Source organism: Drosophila grimshawi, unplaced genomic scaffold (genome assembly GCF_018153295.1).
Source record: "Drosophila grimshawi isolate 15287-2541.00 unplaced genomic scaffold, ASM1815329v1 contig_44, whole genome shotgun sequence".
In the NCBI taxonomy this organism is placed as follows: domain Eukaryota; kingdom Metazoa; phylum Arthropoda; class Insecta; order Diptera; family Drosophilidae; genus Drosophila; species Drosophila grimshawi.
Window position 1 is genome coordinate 18,690,729 of NW_025063240.1, and position 18,823 is coordinate 18,709,551.

The following is an 18,823-nucleotide window of genomic DNA, read 5'->3' on the forward strand; positions in this document are numbered from 1 at the left end:
TGATGATGATGGCACTCTGTGCGATAGATAGATACGCAGCAGCCGTATTAGCAGCATCAAACTCAACTTCATTATCGATTAATGTGATTGGTACACGCAGAGAAATGAGGGAATGTTGTGATCAACATGGTCAAACAATCATTTTCGGAGCATTGTTGTTATTTTGAATATAGTTGTTTTTACGCTTATTACTTATTTCGAGCTCTAGCTCTAGAGATGTACACCGAAATTTTAAGAATATAGATATGGTTGCAAAGTATCCCTTTTCGCCGAGTGTAGTAGAAGGGCACAAATGTCAAATGTCGACTGCTGCTAATAGCAGCAGGGCAAATCGAGCTGCATATTGAGTCACAAAATGAGGCAGATGCTCAAAGCGACGACAAAAACAAATACCAGAATAATTTTCCAATACCAATACAGAAAGTTCAGAGAGTCACAGAGTGGGGGGCAGGGAGAATAGGAGTACAAATGACAAAGGACAGAGGACAGAGGGCAGAGAGCAGAGAGCAAGTAGCTGACATTAACACATCATGCCGCTGACAGCGACAAGAAAATGGAGGCAGCAACAAACGAACAGAGGACAGTATAGAGTAGAACGGAAGTAAGCAGCTGTCTACGCCCCCATTTTGGATGTGATAGCATTTGTAGCTGGAGGGCGCATAATTTGCTGTATAATCTCAGCTAATCGACGGCATTTGCAATAATATGAAAAATGAAAGAAAAGTTGGCGTCACTGATAATGATGACGATAGGGAAACGTAACGTACATCCAGCAATAGCTATATATATGTATATATTGGCGCTATGAAACTGTAGATATGCTCGATATACGAGTATAAAAAACAATGACAATGCCCAAAAACTTTGGCATAACAACTTTTTGCCCAGGCACAAGTAAAAAGTTTGCCTATCAGGGAGCGGAACTAACGAAAGTCTGGTTGTCATTATAGTCCATTGCTGTCATCGCTATCAGCATAAATTCCGTATTTGTATTATAATTTGTTGTTGCTGTGGCTGTTGCTGTTGCTGTTGCTCTTGCTGTTCTTGCTTGCTTGCTGGCAAATTGGTTAATGAAAGCGACGGCTTACAGTGACAGCCTGGCCGAGGGGTGAATGGGTAAACTGGTAAACTGGTAAACGGCAACTGGCAACTGGCAACTGGTAACTGACAGCCAGTGAATCCGTAAATTGGAAAAGCATTTTGCGACTGAGCTGCATCAAAAATGTAAAATTTCATATACCAAGCAATTGCAGCTCTTGGCAACAGCAAAGCAACATTAAAATGAAATATTTGTGAAAACGAATGCATAGTAAAAATGCGAGATATGTTCCATATCCCATTTGTCGCCGGCACCGTGCAACAAAATAATCGAGCATATAAAAAACTCAGATGTTAAATGTGCATAAAAGTCTGTCACACAGGACACAACAATATGGGACGAGTGTCAGTCGCATCTGATACTGCTGACACTTGTATACTTTTAACGTAAAGACTGCTTTGACAGACAGCTAATAGCTGACTAAATCACTTTCACCCGTCGCACAATTAAGCGATAATTGATGATGTCTTCGGGAATGGTGCTTGTTCCGCTGAAAAGATTTTAGACTTTTACTTTACTATAACTATATAGATTCAATAAAACACCATATACCAATTAATTTATCTAATTGATCAAGCATCTATCATTAATAAGATATCGAGAAGATGAAGGCAATTTAAATAATACGAGACAAAATCACTGGCAACACTTGGTGTACATTTTCTACTCTGTAGATACAAGTTTATATACCTACAGTCTACAATTGCACACCCGGCATTTTTAATTTTTATATCCCTTTAACTTACTAAGAACAACTTACGAAGGGATTCATTAAGTGACCCTCTCGGCAGACGGACACATGCTAGAAGTCAACGCGGAAGTGGCCAGCAAAGGTGGAGCAAAAGAGTTGACCCGGGCCATTAACGTGAACAGTGTTGAGCGCGCAAGAGAAAATATGTAACGTTAATTACAATTAGCAGGGGGATGTGAGTGACAGGCAAAAAAAAATAAAATAAATAAGAAAAGTGCTGCATACCACTGAGGCAACGAGTGCTTGAGAGAATGAGTAGAAACAGCAAGTGCATCAACTAAGTTTATCCATCCATTAAACTAATTAACAGCAAATTTGCGTGGATCGTAAATAATCCGTGTGCAGCATGGACAAGGACGGTAGCTTGTGATATGGTTGCGGCTGCACACACACACACACACACACACACACACACACACACACACACACACACACATACACGCGCACACTCCCTTATACGCCGCACACATTGACATTCATGTAGGGACCTGCACCTGCCCAGAGGCACACAATTGTGGCGCGTGGTTCTTGGCTGAGCTGCAAGGATTTTAATTAGAAAATTCCAGAAATAAAAGTGGCAGCAAGAAGTGAGCAGCAACAGCACCAAGGATTGCAGCAACAAAAGCCGTTGACAGCAGGATTTGTGCACTTTTAACACGTTGCCAACAGGGTCGCCTTCTCTTTGCCTTCTGGCGTCCACTCTTTTACATTCACGATTTTTTCGTCGGTGTTTTACTTGGCATTTGCATTGCAATTAGCCTGTAACTGTTACGACTACTTCTCGGATAAACTCTTTCTCTCTCTTTCTCTCGCTCTCGCGCCGTCTCTCTTTGCAGCTGGCACAAATCCTGTTGCGACTTAAGCGCTTTTAATGCTGCACAATTAGCCAGGCTGCTTATGCTGCTTAAGTCGCTTGAAACTAACACAAATAATTGATGGCCAACGGTTTAGGTATGATGTAGCCACCTGGATTGGCCAAGCTGTTTAGCTCCAATTGTTTTCTGTGATTCGCTCAGCTGTTTAAAGTATTAATTTGGCGTGCCACATTGACCCACATCGCGGTTGCCACGCACGCCACGCAGGACATGCGATTGTGCTTGCAACTGCCTTGATTTACTTATTAAAGTATCAACAGCTGACACTTTAAATAACGACGACGGCTTGCAAATAAGCTCCACGCACGAGAGTTGCTTCTCCGGTTGAATGGAAGGCATTAAGGGATTCAGCTTGCGTGATCTGAGTGCTGCTTGCGATGTAGTTGCTGATAACATATTTGCTATCAGTTGAATTTCCAGAAAACAGGCACTTTAGCAAATTGTTCGATATAACGAAATTAAGTTTACGCCCATTTGCTTTACGAACGATTTAGATTAATAAAAAGGTCGTGAAAATTTATGGGTTTCTTATGTTTGAGTATAGGGCTTTCTTTAATTTTCTCTAAAAAAGACATAAAAAAAGTTGATTTTTGGAGTGCAGAATTTGAACATGGATTTTGAGTCAGAAACGTGAATCCAACTATGAATGCAGTATTAATCTACAGCTCGAACCATGGTAAAAAATCCGTGGTCATTGAAAACGGATAAAGTTTTGACATAGTTATGACTGTGGAAAGTTTTGACTAAACCCTCAAAGCACTTTTTGAGCGCAGAGTTTGACTATGAATTTCGAGTCAAAGTCGTGTTTTCAACTTTGAAGGCAGTATTGAAATAAAGGACCATAATCAAAATGCCATGGTCGACTCCGCTTTTTTCAAAGTTATTTCTGTGGACATTTTATACCTTCAAGCTCTTTTGAAGGGCTATGATATCTTTTTCTTACCGAACTTTTATATTTGTAGCTAATTAAATGTGCTATGGCAAAACTTAAAACCATGCAAATCAAATTAATTAACTACAAGGCTCACTCATTGCCAATTTGACTGCCGAAAACTACAAAAGTTACAACTAAAGAAGAAAAAAAAATCAAACGCATTTTCGTGAAAATTGTAACAATAAAGTTTAATTACCTCCTCGTGATGGTACCAGAATATGTAGGCCGGTGGTTCGGGGCTGAACTTTACAGTGCAAGTGAGATTTATGGTGCTGCCTTTATCAACGTGAAGGTCAGGTCCGCCAAGTATGGTCGCCGTTGGCACTGTCAACAGTGAAAACCAATGAAAAGTGCAGACGACGAGTAACCAAAAAATAAAAAAAAGAATGGAAGAGAAAAAAGATGGGAATAAGTAGAAGAAATGCTTGAAAAACGCGGGTAAAACGAGGCAGACACAGAAAAGCTGACATAGGCGGAGGCTGGCAGGAGGCTCACACAGGAGGCAGTCGGGCAGGCAGGCAGGCCTCTGGCTGACACTGTAGAATAATAAACTACAAGATAAAATGAAATTATTGTCGTATAAAAACCAAGTCCTCGACGTTACTTGACGCCCTCCTGCCGACGTCGTCGTCGTCGCCGATGCCACTGTGCGTGTTGTTCACTCGTTTGCTGTAATTTATTTGCTCAACAACTTTTTTTTTGGCGAGTGTCCTTTGCCTTTTGTTATTTGCGACAAATGGTTGATTTTTTTATGAAGCCAAAGCCAAAGTCACTGCTCTCAACTCCAACTCCAACGCCAATGTGAAATTCAAGCTTACAAACTCAAACTCAAAGTCAAACTCAAGCTCGCACTCAAACGCATACTTACCGACAACATTGAGACGGACGAAATAGCTGCGGACGGGCTGCGTTGATATCTGGCATTCGTACATGCCCGCATCTCGCTTCTGGGCCCATTTTATCTGTAGCGTCCAGTCATCGGTGTCCTGATGATGTGTGGCCTGAAACCGCTGATCGGACGTGTACGTGTACGAGCCCACCGTCAATATGTGTATATCTCGATGCCGTATCCAGGATACCTGCCACACACACAAACAAACAAAGAAATTTCACAAAATGTCAATTAAATGTGGCAAAAGGATATCGCATAACATTCCATGTTTTCCACGTCAAAATAACCTAAAGGCAATTTGGTGTGAGCGCGAAAATATTGGAGATTCTGACCAGGCGGTACTAAATTAGATTTTAAGCAAAGGAGGGATGTGCCAGCAACCAAAAACCAGCTGAGTTGAATTCTTAAAATAAATATTGTTATTTATTAGATTAAATTATTATTTTGAAATTCAAAGAAAAATCAAAGAAGAAAAATTCAATTTCCATTTCTAAGCTGATTAGTTTTTTTTTCCGATAAAGTTTTGTTATTTCTGGTGCAAAAATTCTTCAACAATCTTTCTGGTTTAGTTGGTCTTCGTCTCGTTATACCCCTTTTCAGCCACAGGATACAGGGCATATGGCAACCCAGAAATCTCTTGCTTTATGGCCCGAGGTAAAATGTTGGCATTAAAAATGCAGCAATTGAAAGCTGAATTGCCGTCGCAATGCCATCAAATTCGAATGAAGTGCGCAAGGAGTCCCATTGTGCAGGTCCATCATCCTGTGCGTATCGTTTGAAGGACCTTTTAGCGATTAATCAGCCAGCAATGCGTGTATTCCTCGCATTGTTAATGGGCGCGTATCTCATCCTGTGCAATCAACTTGGCCGCAGACCTTGGCCCGGTGCACATAACGTTTGAGCAACTTGATGTGTTACGCATGAGCTGGAAAGTTTTCGGGGACTGTAATCCCTAAGAAAGCTATCTTTGTGCGAAGGCATGTTTGTGTTCGTGTCCGTGTGGGTATTTGTGTGTATGCATTAGTGTTCGTTAGTCATTACTCAGTGGATCTTCTTTTGGGGTTGGCTGCTGGTGAGTTTTGAGTTGCTTTTAGCTTTTGCTTAATTATAACAAAGTTTTTAAGTAGTTGCTGCGCTGAGATGCAACTTTGTAAGCTGCCTTCTAAACATCACTTCCTCCACCACCAACTCATCTCTCTCTCTCTTCGCCACTTCACCTCTTCTCTTTCACTCGCTCGACTGTCTGTCTCTATCGCATGTGTGGCTCGTTCTGGCACTTGATATGCGCAACTTATTAAGTCAAATGTAAATGCAAAATTATCGCACTTGCCACACGCTGTGCACGCCAAAAACTTGACTGAATAAAGTTGACTGGGCGTGTCTAAAATTTTTGGGTGCGTGCGTTTAATTATACGAAATGTTGTTGCATACTAAACAATGAGCTGCCACACATCGGGTTGGGGAACGCCCTCCTTGTTTTTTTTGGGTGCAACCCAAAATGTCGACGTCATTGACTGTATACAAAAGTGTGAAAAACATGTCGACAAGGACCGCCATTAAACAAACATTTTACGCAACAAATTAAAGTGTAATTAACAAGTGCACACTGTGCGACAACAACAACAATAGCAACAACAACTACAAAAACCACAAACAACACACGCACATGCACTCATTCGACAGTTTCCTCCATTTCTCACTAGGATATTAGCAGCGACGCCTCTAGTGCAATATTGCAATTACATGCACATACACACACTCTGACACAACGTATCCTGCTGAGTTGGTTACGGGTTTGTTGTTTGGCATTCTCGGCTTGGCCACCGCCAAGTGTGTTGACGCGTGCGGCGAGTGCAATTTCAACGAAAATTGTTTAAATAATTTTACGCTTCAATGCTATTGCAAGTGTTGTAGTTGTGCTTGGAGTTGTCGTAGCAATAGTCCTTGTAGACCCCCCTCCCCACCACTGCTCTAACCCTGCTTTTAAAGGGGTCTTGCCCAGCTCACTTTAGTCGCTGACGTGTGGCCGCCAACTCGTCGCTTTTGTGTGTTGGCAAGAAATTAAAAGTTTCCCGTTTGCTGCAAGTGCCCCTTCTGCATTTGCTCCCCTTTCATCCCCTATTTCTGTTAGTGCCGTTGTTACAGTTTCCATTTGAGTCAAGTATGTCGGTAGTTCAGGGTGTGTGCGTAAAACTTTGTTGGTTTTTGGCATTTGAAGCGATTGCTGTTTGTTTGCTTTTGCGCAGCATGTCTTGCATTGTTTGTTAATGAGCGTTCGAATCTTTTCAACCAAACTGATTCCAGCAGCATAACACCATGCCATCTCGGGGCATTGGGGTAGGGTGCTCTTCAGTGATTAATCGCAGTGCGCAACACTTTTGGGTGTGTTTAATTATTCATAAACTTGTCCGTCACGCATATTAAAAAAGTTCGGTAGACGCCGATAAAAATTGTCACGACCAGGCGGCATTCCTGACACATTCAGTTCGCAAAATATCATTTTAATAATAAGCGACTACAGTCCTTTGCTAATTAAATGTTACAAAGAAGGCAAATTAAAATTGTTGTCAAGAGCTGTTTGTCCCCATATGAGTATGCATATATTTGGTCCTTAGGTGAGAAGACTGGGTCAATATACCCTGTATTACATAAAATTCATTCTGGGTCTGATTTAAAAACAAAATCTTTATATATACACCAATTATTTTCTCCATAAAAAGGTAAGAAAAAGGGTAACAGTGAACTTGAAAGTCAATCAGATAAATCAAAATGGAAATGGAAAATATGAATAGAAAAATTATGAATGGAAAATTTTAAAAGACTCGACATAAATGACTGTCCACAACTCTAACAATCTAAATACAGAGTATTTCACAATCTAAATGGAGCGCCTTCTCACTTATTCTCCCAGCAAGAGCAGCAGTTAACAGCAGGTTGCCAAGGGAGCATCGTTGCCCGGGTAGAGTGTCTCTTTAATAGATGGGCCAACGTGGCGGGGACGCAATTAAAGCAGATAAACAAAGAAAAACAATTGCAATAACAGTCGCGTTTGCAGAACAGAATACAAAAATTTCAGCAAAACAAAACAACTTAATGCCGACTTAGGACGACGGTAGGCGCCCAAGAAAAGGTCCTCGCACAAGTACCGCTCCCTCAACAGCCAGTTCCGCGCACACAGCACGTTCACAGCAGACAATACACAAAATACAAATGAAAAAAATAGAAGCCCATTTTGTTGGACGGGGGCGTGTAACTAATTAAAAATTTGGCAGTCATGCTAGGGGAATTACATTTTGGCAAACGCGACTCGACAGTCGACTAGGTTGGCAAATCAACAAAGTCAACAACAACAAAAACGGCAAGGCGCATGGAGAGTAACCTAACAGTTGGGAAAAGGCAGTTAAGAATGCGAGAGCGGGGTAATGTCAAAAATTTTAAAGTCTAAGCGGATCGTCACGAACAGGAGAAAAACTTTCCAAGTCACCAGCCGTTTCTTACTCACCGTTTTGTTGGCCAAATTGCGCACACGGCAACTGAGATATGCGGATTTGCCCATCAAGGCGGTCACATTGCGGGGCGTTGAGGGATCAAAGTATGGTTCCATCCATTTGGGATGCGTATAGGCAGCGGTGGGCATCGTATATATCGCTCCCGGTGTCGTAGTCATCTCATCTAGCGAGTTGTAGCCCTCGATGGGTCCATGCACACCGCCATTTGTCATATCTGTAGCGAATTCAACACAAGCAAAAGAAACATTGAATTATAATTAGAAATAAATCGTTACGGTTTCAGATCTCATTACAAAGAAATTTATACCTAAAGAACACATTTTATTTTTAGATGTTGCTGCGCACTACAAAAGCAAAAAACTCCTGTGATTCTCATTTTTTTGTTTCAAATTAAATGAAATGTGCTCCATTATAAGTAGAGCTTTCAACAAAAGCAATTTAAGACGGCATGTTGTTTTGATCACATATTGTCTTGGTTTTTAATTTAGAATCACTTTGAAGTTTTTTAAATTTCAGTTGATACAAATCAATTTTTTCCTTCAAGTATTCTGTGATTTACCTTTAAACTCGCGAGCGAAGAGTTGTGCTGCTAAAAAAAAATAAAAATGTTAAAAAATTCCAAATGTGTATATTTGGAGAGACACAATGTGGAAATAGTTATTTTTCCGTGTGTGGGTTTTTCCTGCATTTTATCTTTTCACCGCGTTCGTCGGCAAACATTTAAAACTCATGGTAAAAGTAGAGCAGCCAACAATCAAAAAATGGTACTGCAACTTTTCACCGGAAAAAATATTTTTGATTGCAGGCACCAAAAAGAAAAAAAAAAATACAACAAAAAATACGTAACTGAAATACTAAAAAAATGTACGCTATAAATGTCAGGCAGATGCTCAGCACAGGAATACATACTTTCGAGTCCTGACAACGCACGTCAGCTTGACTTCTGTCATCGACTAAGCCCGCCCCAAACAGGAACTTTGTTCATTAACGTGCTGGCAGGAAGTATGGTCGAATGGTGCGCAAGTGGCCACAGAGGTAGCCACTGGCAACTCTTTAGTTTCAATTTAGAAATGAACCACTCACTGAATATATAAGCGCATCAGCGCTGGCCACTGTACAGTAAAATGGTGGAGTGGTGGACAGGTGGAGAGATGGTTGAAATGCATTTCAAAACCGCAGACAGCTGCAAAAATGAACGCATGTGGCAAGGTAAGAGAGCAGGCGGATAAGGGGATATTATAAGGTAGTAGCTGTTGGCCCGACCTGGCGGAGGGCAGCCTTCAGCCTTCAAGCGAGTGAAGTGTTTGCGGTTGGCAAGTACAAGTGCACACAGACACACGGACAGACACACGCATAAGACGAGAAACGAAATTGTGTCACTGCTTACATCACATGTGAGGCAGGCAAAACACACACGTTCAAACGCGCACTCACTCACACACACACACATCCACATGCGCACACATAGAGAGGCAAGCATAGCGGCAAAACCGCAAGTGACTGTGTGGAGAAGAGTCGAGCTCATGGTTATGCAAAAATATTTGCACTCAAATCATATTTCAAGGATTAAAACTTGCATTCATTCGAAAACTGTTTTTTCCACATGCAAGCCCACACACACACACACACACACACACACGAACTCTTATAGAAACACTCTCAACGCTTACACTCTCACACATATATATATAAAGGGCCGTCCTACAACTTCGGCTTCATTAAACAAAAGGTTGCCGGCATATGACGCGCATTTGTATGCATGAGTTGAATGCTGAATGCAGGCGGTCGGCAATGGGGCGTGTCATATACATGATAGATGTTTAAGCTTAATACGCTTAATGCCACTGACACAGAAAATTGCACAACTTTCCAGTAAATATTGCGTTCACTTTTGCTGCAACTACAGCTGCCCATAAAAGTATGCTACGATTTGTTGTACACGCTGCCAGGCAAGCAGGCGACTTTAAAGTCAACCAGTGCTTTGTCGAGCAGAAAGCAAGGGCGAAAGGAAAAAAAATCTCAATTGCCCCAGCTGAATGTGCTTCATTTCAGGCCCATGTGTGTGAAGGGGTGTGTATGTGTATCCGAGGGGCAGGGGTGATTGAGTGTTTGCTTAATCATTACGCAGGCTGGGCACGCCCGCCGACTGACTGACTGACTGTATGGCTGTGTGGCTGTGTGGCTGGCAGTCATCCCTTTTCATACAATGACTTTGCATACTTGCGTTTAATTTGCGCAGGACGTCGGCGTTCAGCAATTAAGAAAACTTTTGCAATTTTCAGGCTTTTATTTTTGGGTTTATTTCCGTATACCCTGCAAACTCAACAGTAAATAAGCTTGTACTGAATTTTGTAAAGCATTGCTTGATAATAATTACAGTAATTTGCTAACATAGAAAAGATTTATCCAACACTTCAAAGGACCATCGCCAAGTTAGTCAAGCAAACTTCCTTGTCGTTTATTATATGGTTAATTTCTGCCTACAGAAATTTGATTCTATGCCTTTGAAATGATGCGTAGTGTGCAACACTTTGAACTCGTGGCTCAATGAATTCGCTGCCAAGCTAATTGCCTGCTTATGGGGCGGGTCTCAAGTTCGAGACATATTTAATTGTATTTTATGGCATTGAATTTGTAGTCAATTCCGGCACACTTCATTGGCTTTGACGTCTAGTATCTGAGTGTGAGTGTGTGTGTGTTAGTAATTAAAAATCAACATGCGGCGCCAGAAATTAAGCTGCCTTGTGAAATGTGTGTGGGTTGAGAGTGGGCTGCCCCTGTTGCCATTAATTTGCTACTAATGCAACATGACGAGCGCTATTCTGATCAGACTGGCAGTGGATGCTGATGCTGATGCTGCTGTTGCTGCTGTGCACGCCAGCATAAATAATGATACCTTTTGACATTGTCTAAGTAGTTTTATGCGTGGCAAACATGAGTTGGCTGAAAATCAAATGAAACAGCTGAATATATACTCGATGAGCTGTCATTGTAGTCTATCGTCCACAGTCTCTTCATTTTGTAGTTCAACTGGACGTCGACACGCTGACAGCCACTCACATATGCATTCGACACCTTAACGTCGCTTGTGAATGCGGTGGTTGCTGCTGCTGTATGTTGCTGGCTGTTGCTGGATGTTGCTCCTGGCAACCACTTAACCACTCAACCACTCAGTTGCTCATTTATTTATATGCTTCGCAATGCACCGCGCGGCTTTTGTTGCCAGCAACATTCACGCCGGTTGCGGCCGCCGTCTTAATTAAGCTTAAATGATGCTGCAAAATTTATTTCATTTCGCACTCGAGACCAGCCAGCAACTGAAGCTAAAGCTGAACTGTTGTGGGAGCATCTTCTATACTCGCAGCTCGCAACGTGGCATGCATATAAATTATCCAAGCAAATTATATCGCACATGGCGAAAATTGAAATGTGGCTACTGCGAGTGTGTGTTTAAGTGTGTGTGTGTGTGTGTATTTGGCAGTGACGGCGCAGCTGTCATATTTGTTTTCTCCACATTTCAGTGTTGATTATTTTTAATGCTCTTCATTAATATGCTTCAATCAGAAAGTGCTTCAATTGTTCTCATGATTAACAATCAAATTGCTCTCGGTCCGTTATTATATATCAAAACAATCAATTCTCTTTTATATTTTTCCTTTTGTATAAGCAAACCTTTTGATACTGTCAATTATTATTGAGTTGATTGTATGTCAATCCATTTTTGTCCGTAACATAAAAAAGGCAAGCACTAACAGTTTAATTAATTAATAATTGTAAGACACTTTTGAAAAGTTAATCAAATACTGGATTGCAATAATATACGAACAAAGAAAATAATGTTTCAGTTATTGTCAGCCCGCAAGCTGCACCTTTTTGTATTCAAATTCATTCTTTCTAGCAATTAATTGCTTGAAAATGGCTTATTCAGGGAATTACTAAATAAGTGACTTAAGATTTATTTGTTAATTTTGTCAAATTTTAATTTAAATCTATACATGTTAATTTTGACAGAAAATAGCTAAGCATTCAATTTGTGTGTCGGCTTTTCAAACCTTTTGAATTAACATCTCAATGACATTCTGCAAAGTTTCTGGCCTTTGTCTTTAGTCTTCATCAGTTCTCTGTGCATGCTGTTATCCTTAAAGTTGATTGACAACATTTTTGTGCAACGCTTTTGTTGTTGTTTTGGTTTGTTTGTCTTTCCATAGCCACTTCGTCTGACAAAACATGAGATACGTTTCGACACGACAAAACACGACAAGAACACACTCACTCACATAACTCGTATTATGAAATATTCGTAAAATTTCATACAAAGTATAAGCAAGTGCCATGTGTGTGTGTGTGTGTGTGTGTGAGACTGTGAAAGCTAAAAGCATAAAATGAAGTTTTCTATACGATACTGGCTGGTTGCCTGGCTGCCTAGCCGTGCCTGACTCTGGCAGGGCTTATCACCTCTGGCCTCAGCACTGAAGCTTATAATGAAGCATTGTTTGTTGCACAAAGTTTGAAAACAGCAAGAAACCAGCCAAGAGCCAACATCCAACAGCTAAGAGCAAGCCAAGAACAGCAACTCGATGGAATGTGTGTGCAGGAGAGGTTGGGCCTGGGCTGCTTGACAAGATATTAAAATAATATTTACAAGGACTAAAGTGGTGCGTATAATGCATGAGCAGCAGCCAGTCTCAAGCACAAGAATAATAAGCAGCATCTGCATCTGAATTTGCTAACGTTGTGACCTGATTAGAGTGGTCCTATCCTGTCGTTAGCTTTTTGTTATTGTTTTGGCATTTTCGAAAATGTCCTCTTGTTTTTATTAATGATCATCATAGATTTTCCAATCACAAACTCAAGTCCCTAATGGCAACTAAGAAAGCAGACGTTCAACTCAAACTGCTGCTGCCATTTTGCCGGCTCACATTTTCCACACACTTTCTTTATCTCTCTCTCTATCTCTCTCTCTCTCTCTCTCTTTCTCTATATCTCTCGCTCTCTCTAACGCATTTCCTCCTTACGGTTGTTGTCAATGTGTTAGGCAGTCAGAAATCAATTCAATGGCTTGGAAAAGGGTCAAACTCGATGCTTTAGAATGTCAGTTGGTTCTGGCTGATTTTTGTCGATGCTGTCGTATTTTAATTGTGTGTGTTAAATATTTGGGTTCTGTGTCGGAGCGTATCCTTCGTACAATTTAAATTTATAGTTGTGGCAGTGCTTTACAATTTGCAACGCATCTGGTGATAAATTCTAGTTGGATTCTCTTTTTATCGCCCATTTCGTGTGACAATTGATGTTTATCGGTTTTGCCCCCGAAATAGCACAGGCAATCGATTCTGAAGTTGTCTTCGTGTCTTCGTGTTAGTTTGCCCATTTGATTGCCAGGTGTCATATGTGGTCTTGCATTATTCATTAAACTTAATCAATCAGGGCAGCATCTTGATTGAAAATAGTAGATAACCGCAATGTAGGCAATTGTCTTTAAACTTTTAATTGCACGCCATGCAAGTGACATCTGACAACACTTGGAAACAACAATCACACACACAAATATCACACATGTATTCACAAACCGCAAAAGGCAGATTCAATAGCGATTGCAATTGCAATTTGAGCTACAGCTTTTGCAGTTGTTGTTCTAATACCACTCAATGTATAATAAAATCGGGGTATACACAACTGAGTAACAGACTCAATTCTACGTTTAGTCTAGGCCAAATTTGTCTGCAGGGCAACTCATAGCTCGGCTGACTGGGGCAACATAAAATATTTAATTCAAATGAAACACACAATAGATTTTTGCTCTGGTTTTTTGCACTTGGAACTATGAAATATTTACAACGATATGACGCACAGCTGCTGCCAAAATTGCAACCGCATGGCAAAGTGTAAACAAACTTACAATAAATCATTTTTAAATAATTTACAATATGGCATATATCGTTGCACAGGCCGAACTGAAACCAAGCCTCACTCCCTCCCTTCCTTAATGGCCAGCAACCCAGCAAGTAACTGCAAATAAAATCGATGCAACCAATGCCAAAGTTGAGTTTCTCTGTCGCACAACCGAACAAACAAACAAAACAAACACAGAGCCAGCAACATGTCGCGCTTTTCGCGTCAACGATTTGACGTCTGCTTCAAATGGCGTTTGAAAAAAAAAAATATGAAAAAAAAAAAATATATAGGAAACATGTTTTATTTTTTTCGACTAGACACGAGTCGTGTAATGGCTTTGAAAAAGCTTCACTTTGGTCGTCACGAATTTGCTGGCAGATCTACAAAACGTGCAACCGGTGCTGATGTGGCAGGCTTGCACTTTAAAAGCTGCCTGCTGTGCAGCAGTGCAATGGTTTCGTCTGGGCTTAAAAATACCCTGTAGTTACAGAATTGTGAGAACAGAGTCTAATTATTTGGTATGAAAACATTTCTGATTTTATATACATATTTGTGCAGCATCATTGAGTTTATTTTAAGACTTTCAATAGGTTAAATAATAAAAGTAAAATAACGACTGTTACTGGGTAAATGATTTGACATACTTGTCGTTTTCATCAGAAAACGCATCAATCTCAACAAGTAAGTGCACACAACATATATCAAAGCACATTCCTAACAACATAACTTTATCCAAGTCCAAGTATTCTGTTTCATATGCAAGCTGTCGAGGTGAGTTTGTTTTTTTTTTAAAGATAGCCCCGTCTGCACAGACAAAAATGTTTGCCGTACGCGTGCTGCCTGACAAAACTTGACCCAAGTACCCGAGCACCTCCTGCCTACATCCCTACATCCTTACACTACTCTATTCCATATAGCGTGCACTTGTCTCTGGCTACGTCAGCTGCTTCAGTTGGTTCACTTGTTTGATTGAGTGGCCATTCGTTTTGATGGTCGCATTTCGGATTGAGTTCGAATACAGCAAATGACTTAAGAGTGCCAACTACTCGTGTGCTTAGCTTATGTGTTTGTATAAGTGAACGAGTGCTGTCCCCCCCACACACACACACTGATAGATATCGTTGTCGTCTGTCTTTGTGTCGTTGCTATTCACTTACATAGTGGCACTTAGTTATAGCTCCGATTCTAAGGAGAGAAGTGCTGTGACGTGTACAAGTCATTGCGTCAGTCACGTTTTGAATTGAGGGAATTCATCAGAAAATCCGGCTCGAGCTCTCACAGGACTCGCTCAGCACTCATTTTGCTGCCGTTAACTTAAGTTGGCAGCGCATGCAATTTGCAATTTGTATTCCAGTGCCATCGGAAATCCAGCTTTACGAATACAAATGGATCGAATTAAATTGAAATTTTTATACGCACATCACTGCATTCATAAACACTTTTTGCAGAAGCACTCGCTCAGCGAAATATTTTATTGCCTGAAATTTCAATTTATAGTTTGCATACAATTCTATTGTTTATCCTTTTTTTGTTATTTTTCATTTATTTCCTTATTTATTTGTTTTTGTTTGTGGCAATATGATGGTGCTTATTAACAATTTGAAGCACGCTCTTAGGCTTTTTCGAATTTGTACATTAAATAATATTTAATGACTGCACATAATTGATGAGGCTCTTACACTGAAAAAAAATAGTTTGTGCCAAACAAATACATTGACAAAAATTCAAATCGAGAAAATGTGACTGAATATGATAGCTTCATACTACATTTAGATAATCCATAAGCAGTGCTTCTTTGAGGGGCATTAAAAACATTGTTCTTATAGAATCACTGCAATCTGTACACATAATCAATAATATATGTGAGATATCAAACCTAGTCCATTATTTATTTAATTATTTATTTTACTCACTTTTTTCATAGCTAAGTAAACTATTTAATTCAAAAACTATACTAACTATTCTTCTTTCAATTAAATTGCTTGTATTTATAAAAGATTATTTTGATTTAAGCTTGGTAAACAATAATTTGGCAATAAGAAAATGCACTTTTGTAGTTATTGTTAGACTTCATTTTTCTGAATTTTTCTGACTTCATTTTCTTTTCAGTTGCTTCATTGCTGGCGAAATACGTGCCTGACAGCAGTCTGAAGAATTTACCACATGCACATGTTCGCTCAACAAAGTTTTGTGCCACGTATCTGTGGCAGGGGCCAAGTTAAAGCAACAAGCAGCGATAATGTTTAAACAGTAATTTAATCAAACTGAAGAGACATGGAGAGAGAGAGATATAGAAACGCAGACACAGAGAGAAAGGCAGGGGGATAGTGAGCGAAAACCAATTGCAATGGCAAAGTTAAAGCATACAAGCGGGAAATAAAAAGTGCACAATGCAGTGGTAATTACAAGTCGACTCGAATCATTCGCTATTCGTGCTGCCTGTCGAATCAGATACGAGTCGCAGCTGGACGCCCCAGCCCAGCACTGAAGGGTAACAGCTGCAGCCAGCAGGAGCAGAAGAAGCAAATAGCAGCTGCTGCGATCTCGTAGCGTGTGCCAGGCACGTAGCTACCTGACTAACTACACACACACACACACACACACATATACGCTGCGAGCGCTCAATGGCCAGACTTGGAAATCACAACAACAAAACAGGCAAGCAGGAGCAGCAGCCGCGGTAGCAGCCATAGCAGGCGAGTGCCAGAATTCCCTCAAGGTTTGCCATTTAACTGGCTGGTTGCCTGGGCGGCAGTGTTTGGTAAGGGTTTCGGTAAAGCCTTGTGCAGTATATGAAATATTTTCGCGTTGTTTGCTCTTGTTAACATTTTCCTACACCTGGCAAGGACTGTTCGCCAGGCAGCAGCCTCTCTCTCTCTCTCACTGTCGAATCCTTATTATTGTTGCTGCTGGTGACTGGCGTTATAAATTTTGAAAGTACACAGTTCGTGTATGAGTGTGTGAGTGCGATAGCGAGTTGCTGCTGCTGCTTTAGCTGACACTGCTGTATGTGTGTGTGTGAGTGTGTGTGTATGTGTATGGGGCTATATATATGCCTCCAGGGGGTAACTCGAAAGTGGAAATGCTTGCCTTATTAGTACATTCAGCAGTAAAAATGTGTTAATCTATAAACGTGCCCGAAAGTATGCAATGCTTTTTTGTGTGTGCCTCTTACACTCTCTCTGTGTGTATGTTTGTGTCTGTGTGTGTATGCGTGTGTGCAAGCACTCTGGTATTTTACGTTGCCCGCGAGACATGTTAGCCAGATTTGAGTTTGCTATGCGAGCAGCTCTTTAATGAATTTATCGCGTGTTGGGATTCCGTTACACATACGCCCAGTTAGCTGACATAGACATGCGGTCGCTAGTTTTAAAGTCTCCTGATGTGTACGGGGCGTGGATAGAGATATATAGTGCTGCCTGTCTGTCAGTCGGTCTATCTGTTCATCCGACTGACAGGTGCCTCGCACAGCTAGCTATCGCTGATTATATTGTTTTTGTTGTTGCTGTCCTTGTTGGTTTTCTGGGTAGCACTTTGAGCCTGCCATGTAAAACATTAAAATTTGACAGCTTTTAATGGGCAGCACGAGCGCACAGCTGCCAAAAGTTTTGGGCGCAGTTTTCGCCGGTGTTGCTGTTGACGGCATTTAATCGCTTCTGGCCGCATAAGTAAGCAACCAACAACCCCAAACACTTGCAGCGATTCATAAATCATCGTAGCTAGCGACGCCCTGGCATTTTTGGCCCGCATGGCATGCACAACCAAAATTGGCATTGCTACAAATACAGCTTTCGGTTTTGCTGCCTGGCAGCTGCCACAGACGCAAAATTATTGTTTTCCAATTAATAAATGTCAATTACGTTCGAGAGCGTAAAAACAAGGTCAACATGAACGACATACACATTACAGACACAAATTTCGCTTACGTACACTAAAAAAAATGTGACACTGAATAAAAGTATTTATACTGAAATTATACTGAAATTTCAAATAAATTACAAAGTATTTATTAGATAGCTCGAAAAATAAAACAGAAATCAATTTTGTTGCAAGATATTAAGCATACAGTTGATAATTTTTATTCTCAGTGTACAGTGCGTGCAATATGTTTGCACACTTGACCGCAACACAGGATAGCTGCTGCCCATAGGGGCAGTTGCAGTTGCAGCTGCCGCTGCTGTTACTGTCATCTTAAATAAACGACATGCCTGTTGGGGCTCAGCCTCAGTCTGGCACCTTCAGTTTGTCCGGCCACGCGTTCAGCCTAGTTCCCCCAGCTGGTATGTATGTCAAGCGGCGCAGCTACAAATGAAGCATAATGGCCAACCTAATGGCTAAGTGCTTATGTACATGTGTGTGCATGTGTGTGTGTACTGTTGTTGTTGCTGCAGCATATGTAAATGCAATTTGTAACATTTTTGTCGGGTTTTATGAATTGACAATGATTTCATTTTCGGTTTGTTTGATAGCCAAGCAAAGTTTACTTATGGCCCGTTGCCTGCCAGTCTGTAAACTTCTACGACTAACTGTATGTGTGTATGCGCCTTCATTTGGCTTGCTTGGATCCCAGTGCAGCTTGCCCCCTCACATCTGGACTCATTGTCTTTTGGGCATAATTGCATTCCACACATTTTTGCTCAACAATTTTCACCCTGTTTTTTCTTTGCTTTGATTACAGATGCCAGTGTTATTGTTGTTGTTGTTATTTTCATTGTTGTTGCATTGCACTTGTTGTAATTGCAATTTACTGGTGTGACTATTTGTGAGTGTGTGTGCAAATATCTCTTCCTTTAAGCATTACGTGCGAGCTGGAAATATCCGACTTAAATTATTCCTTGAAATATCCGACTTAAATTATCAACGACTCTGAG

The 18,823-nt window shown here is 40.8% G+C and overlaps 1 protein-coding gene across 2 annotated transcripts in view; it reads right to left on the bottom strand.

The window, feature by feature from the left end:
• The window catches only part of LOC6557358 (junctional adhesion molecule A), a 90,814-nt gene that overhangs the window by 25,117 nt on the left and 46,874 nt on the right, over nt 1–18,823 (bottom strand). For both annotated transcript variants that reach the window (XM_032743130.2, XM_001983703.2), the window contains exons 3-5: nt 8,054–8,274; nt 4,528–4,738; nt 3,856–3,983 (exon numbers count right to left, since the gene is read on the bottom strand). In XM_032743130.2, coding sequence (XP_032599021.1) covers nt 3,856–3,983; nt 4,528–4,738; nt 8,054–8,274 — 560 coding nt within the window. The remainder of the gene's footprint in view (nt 1–3,855; nt 3,984–4,527; nt 4,739–8,053; nt 8,275–18,823) is intronic.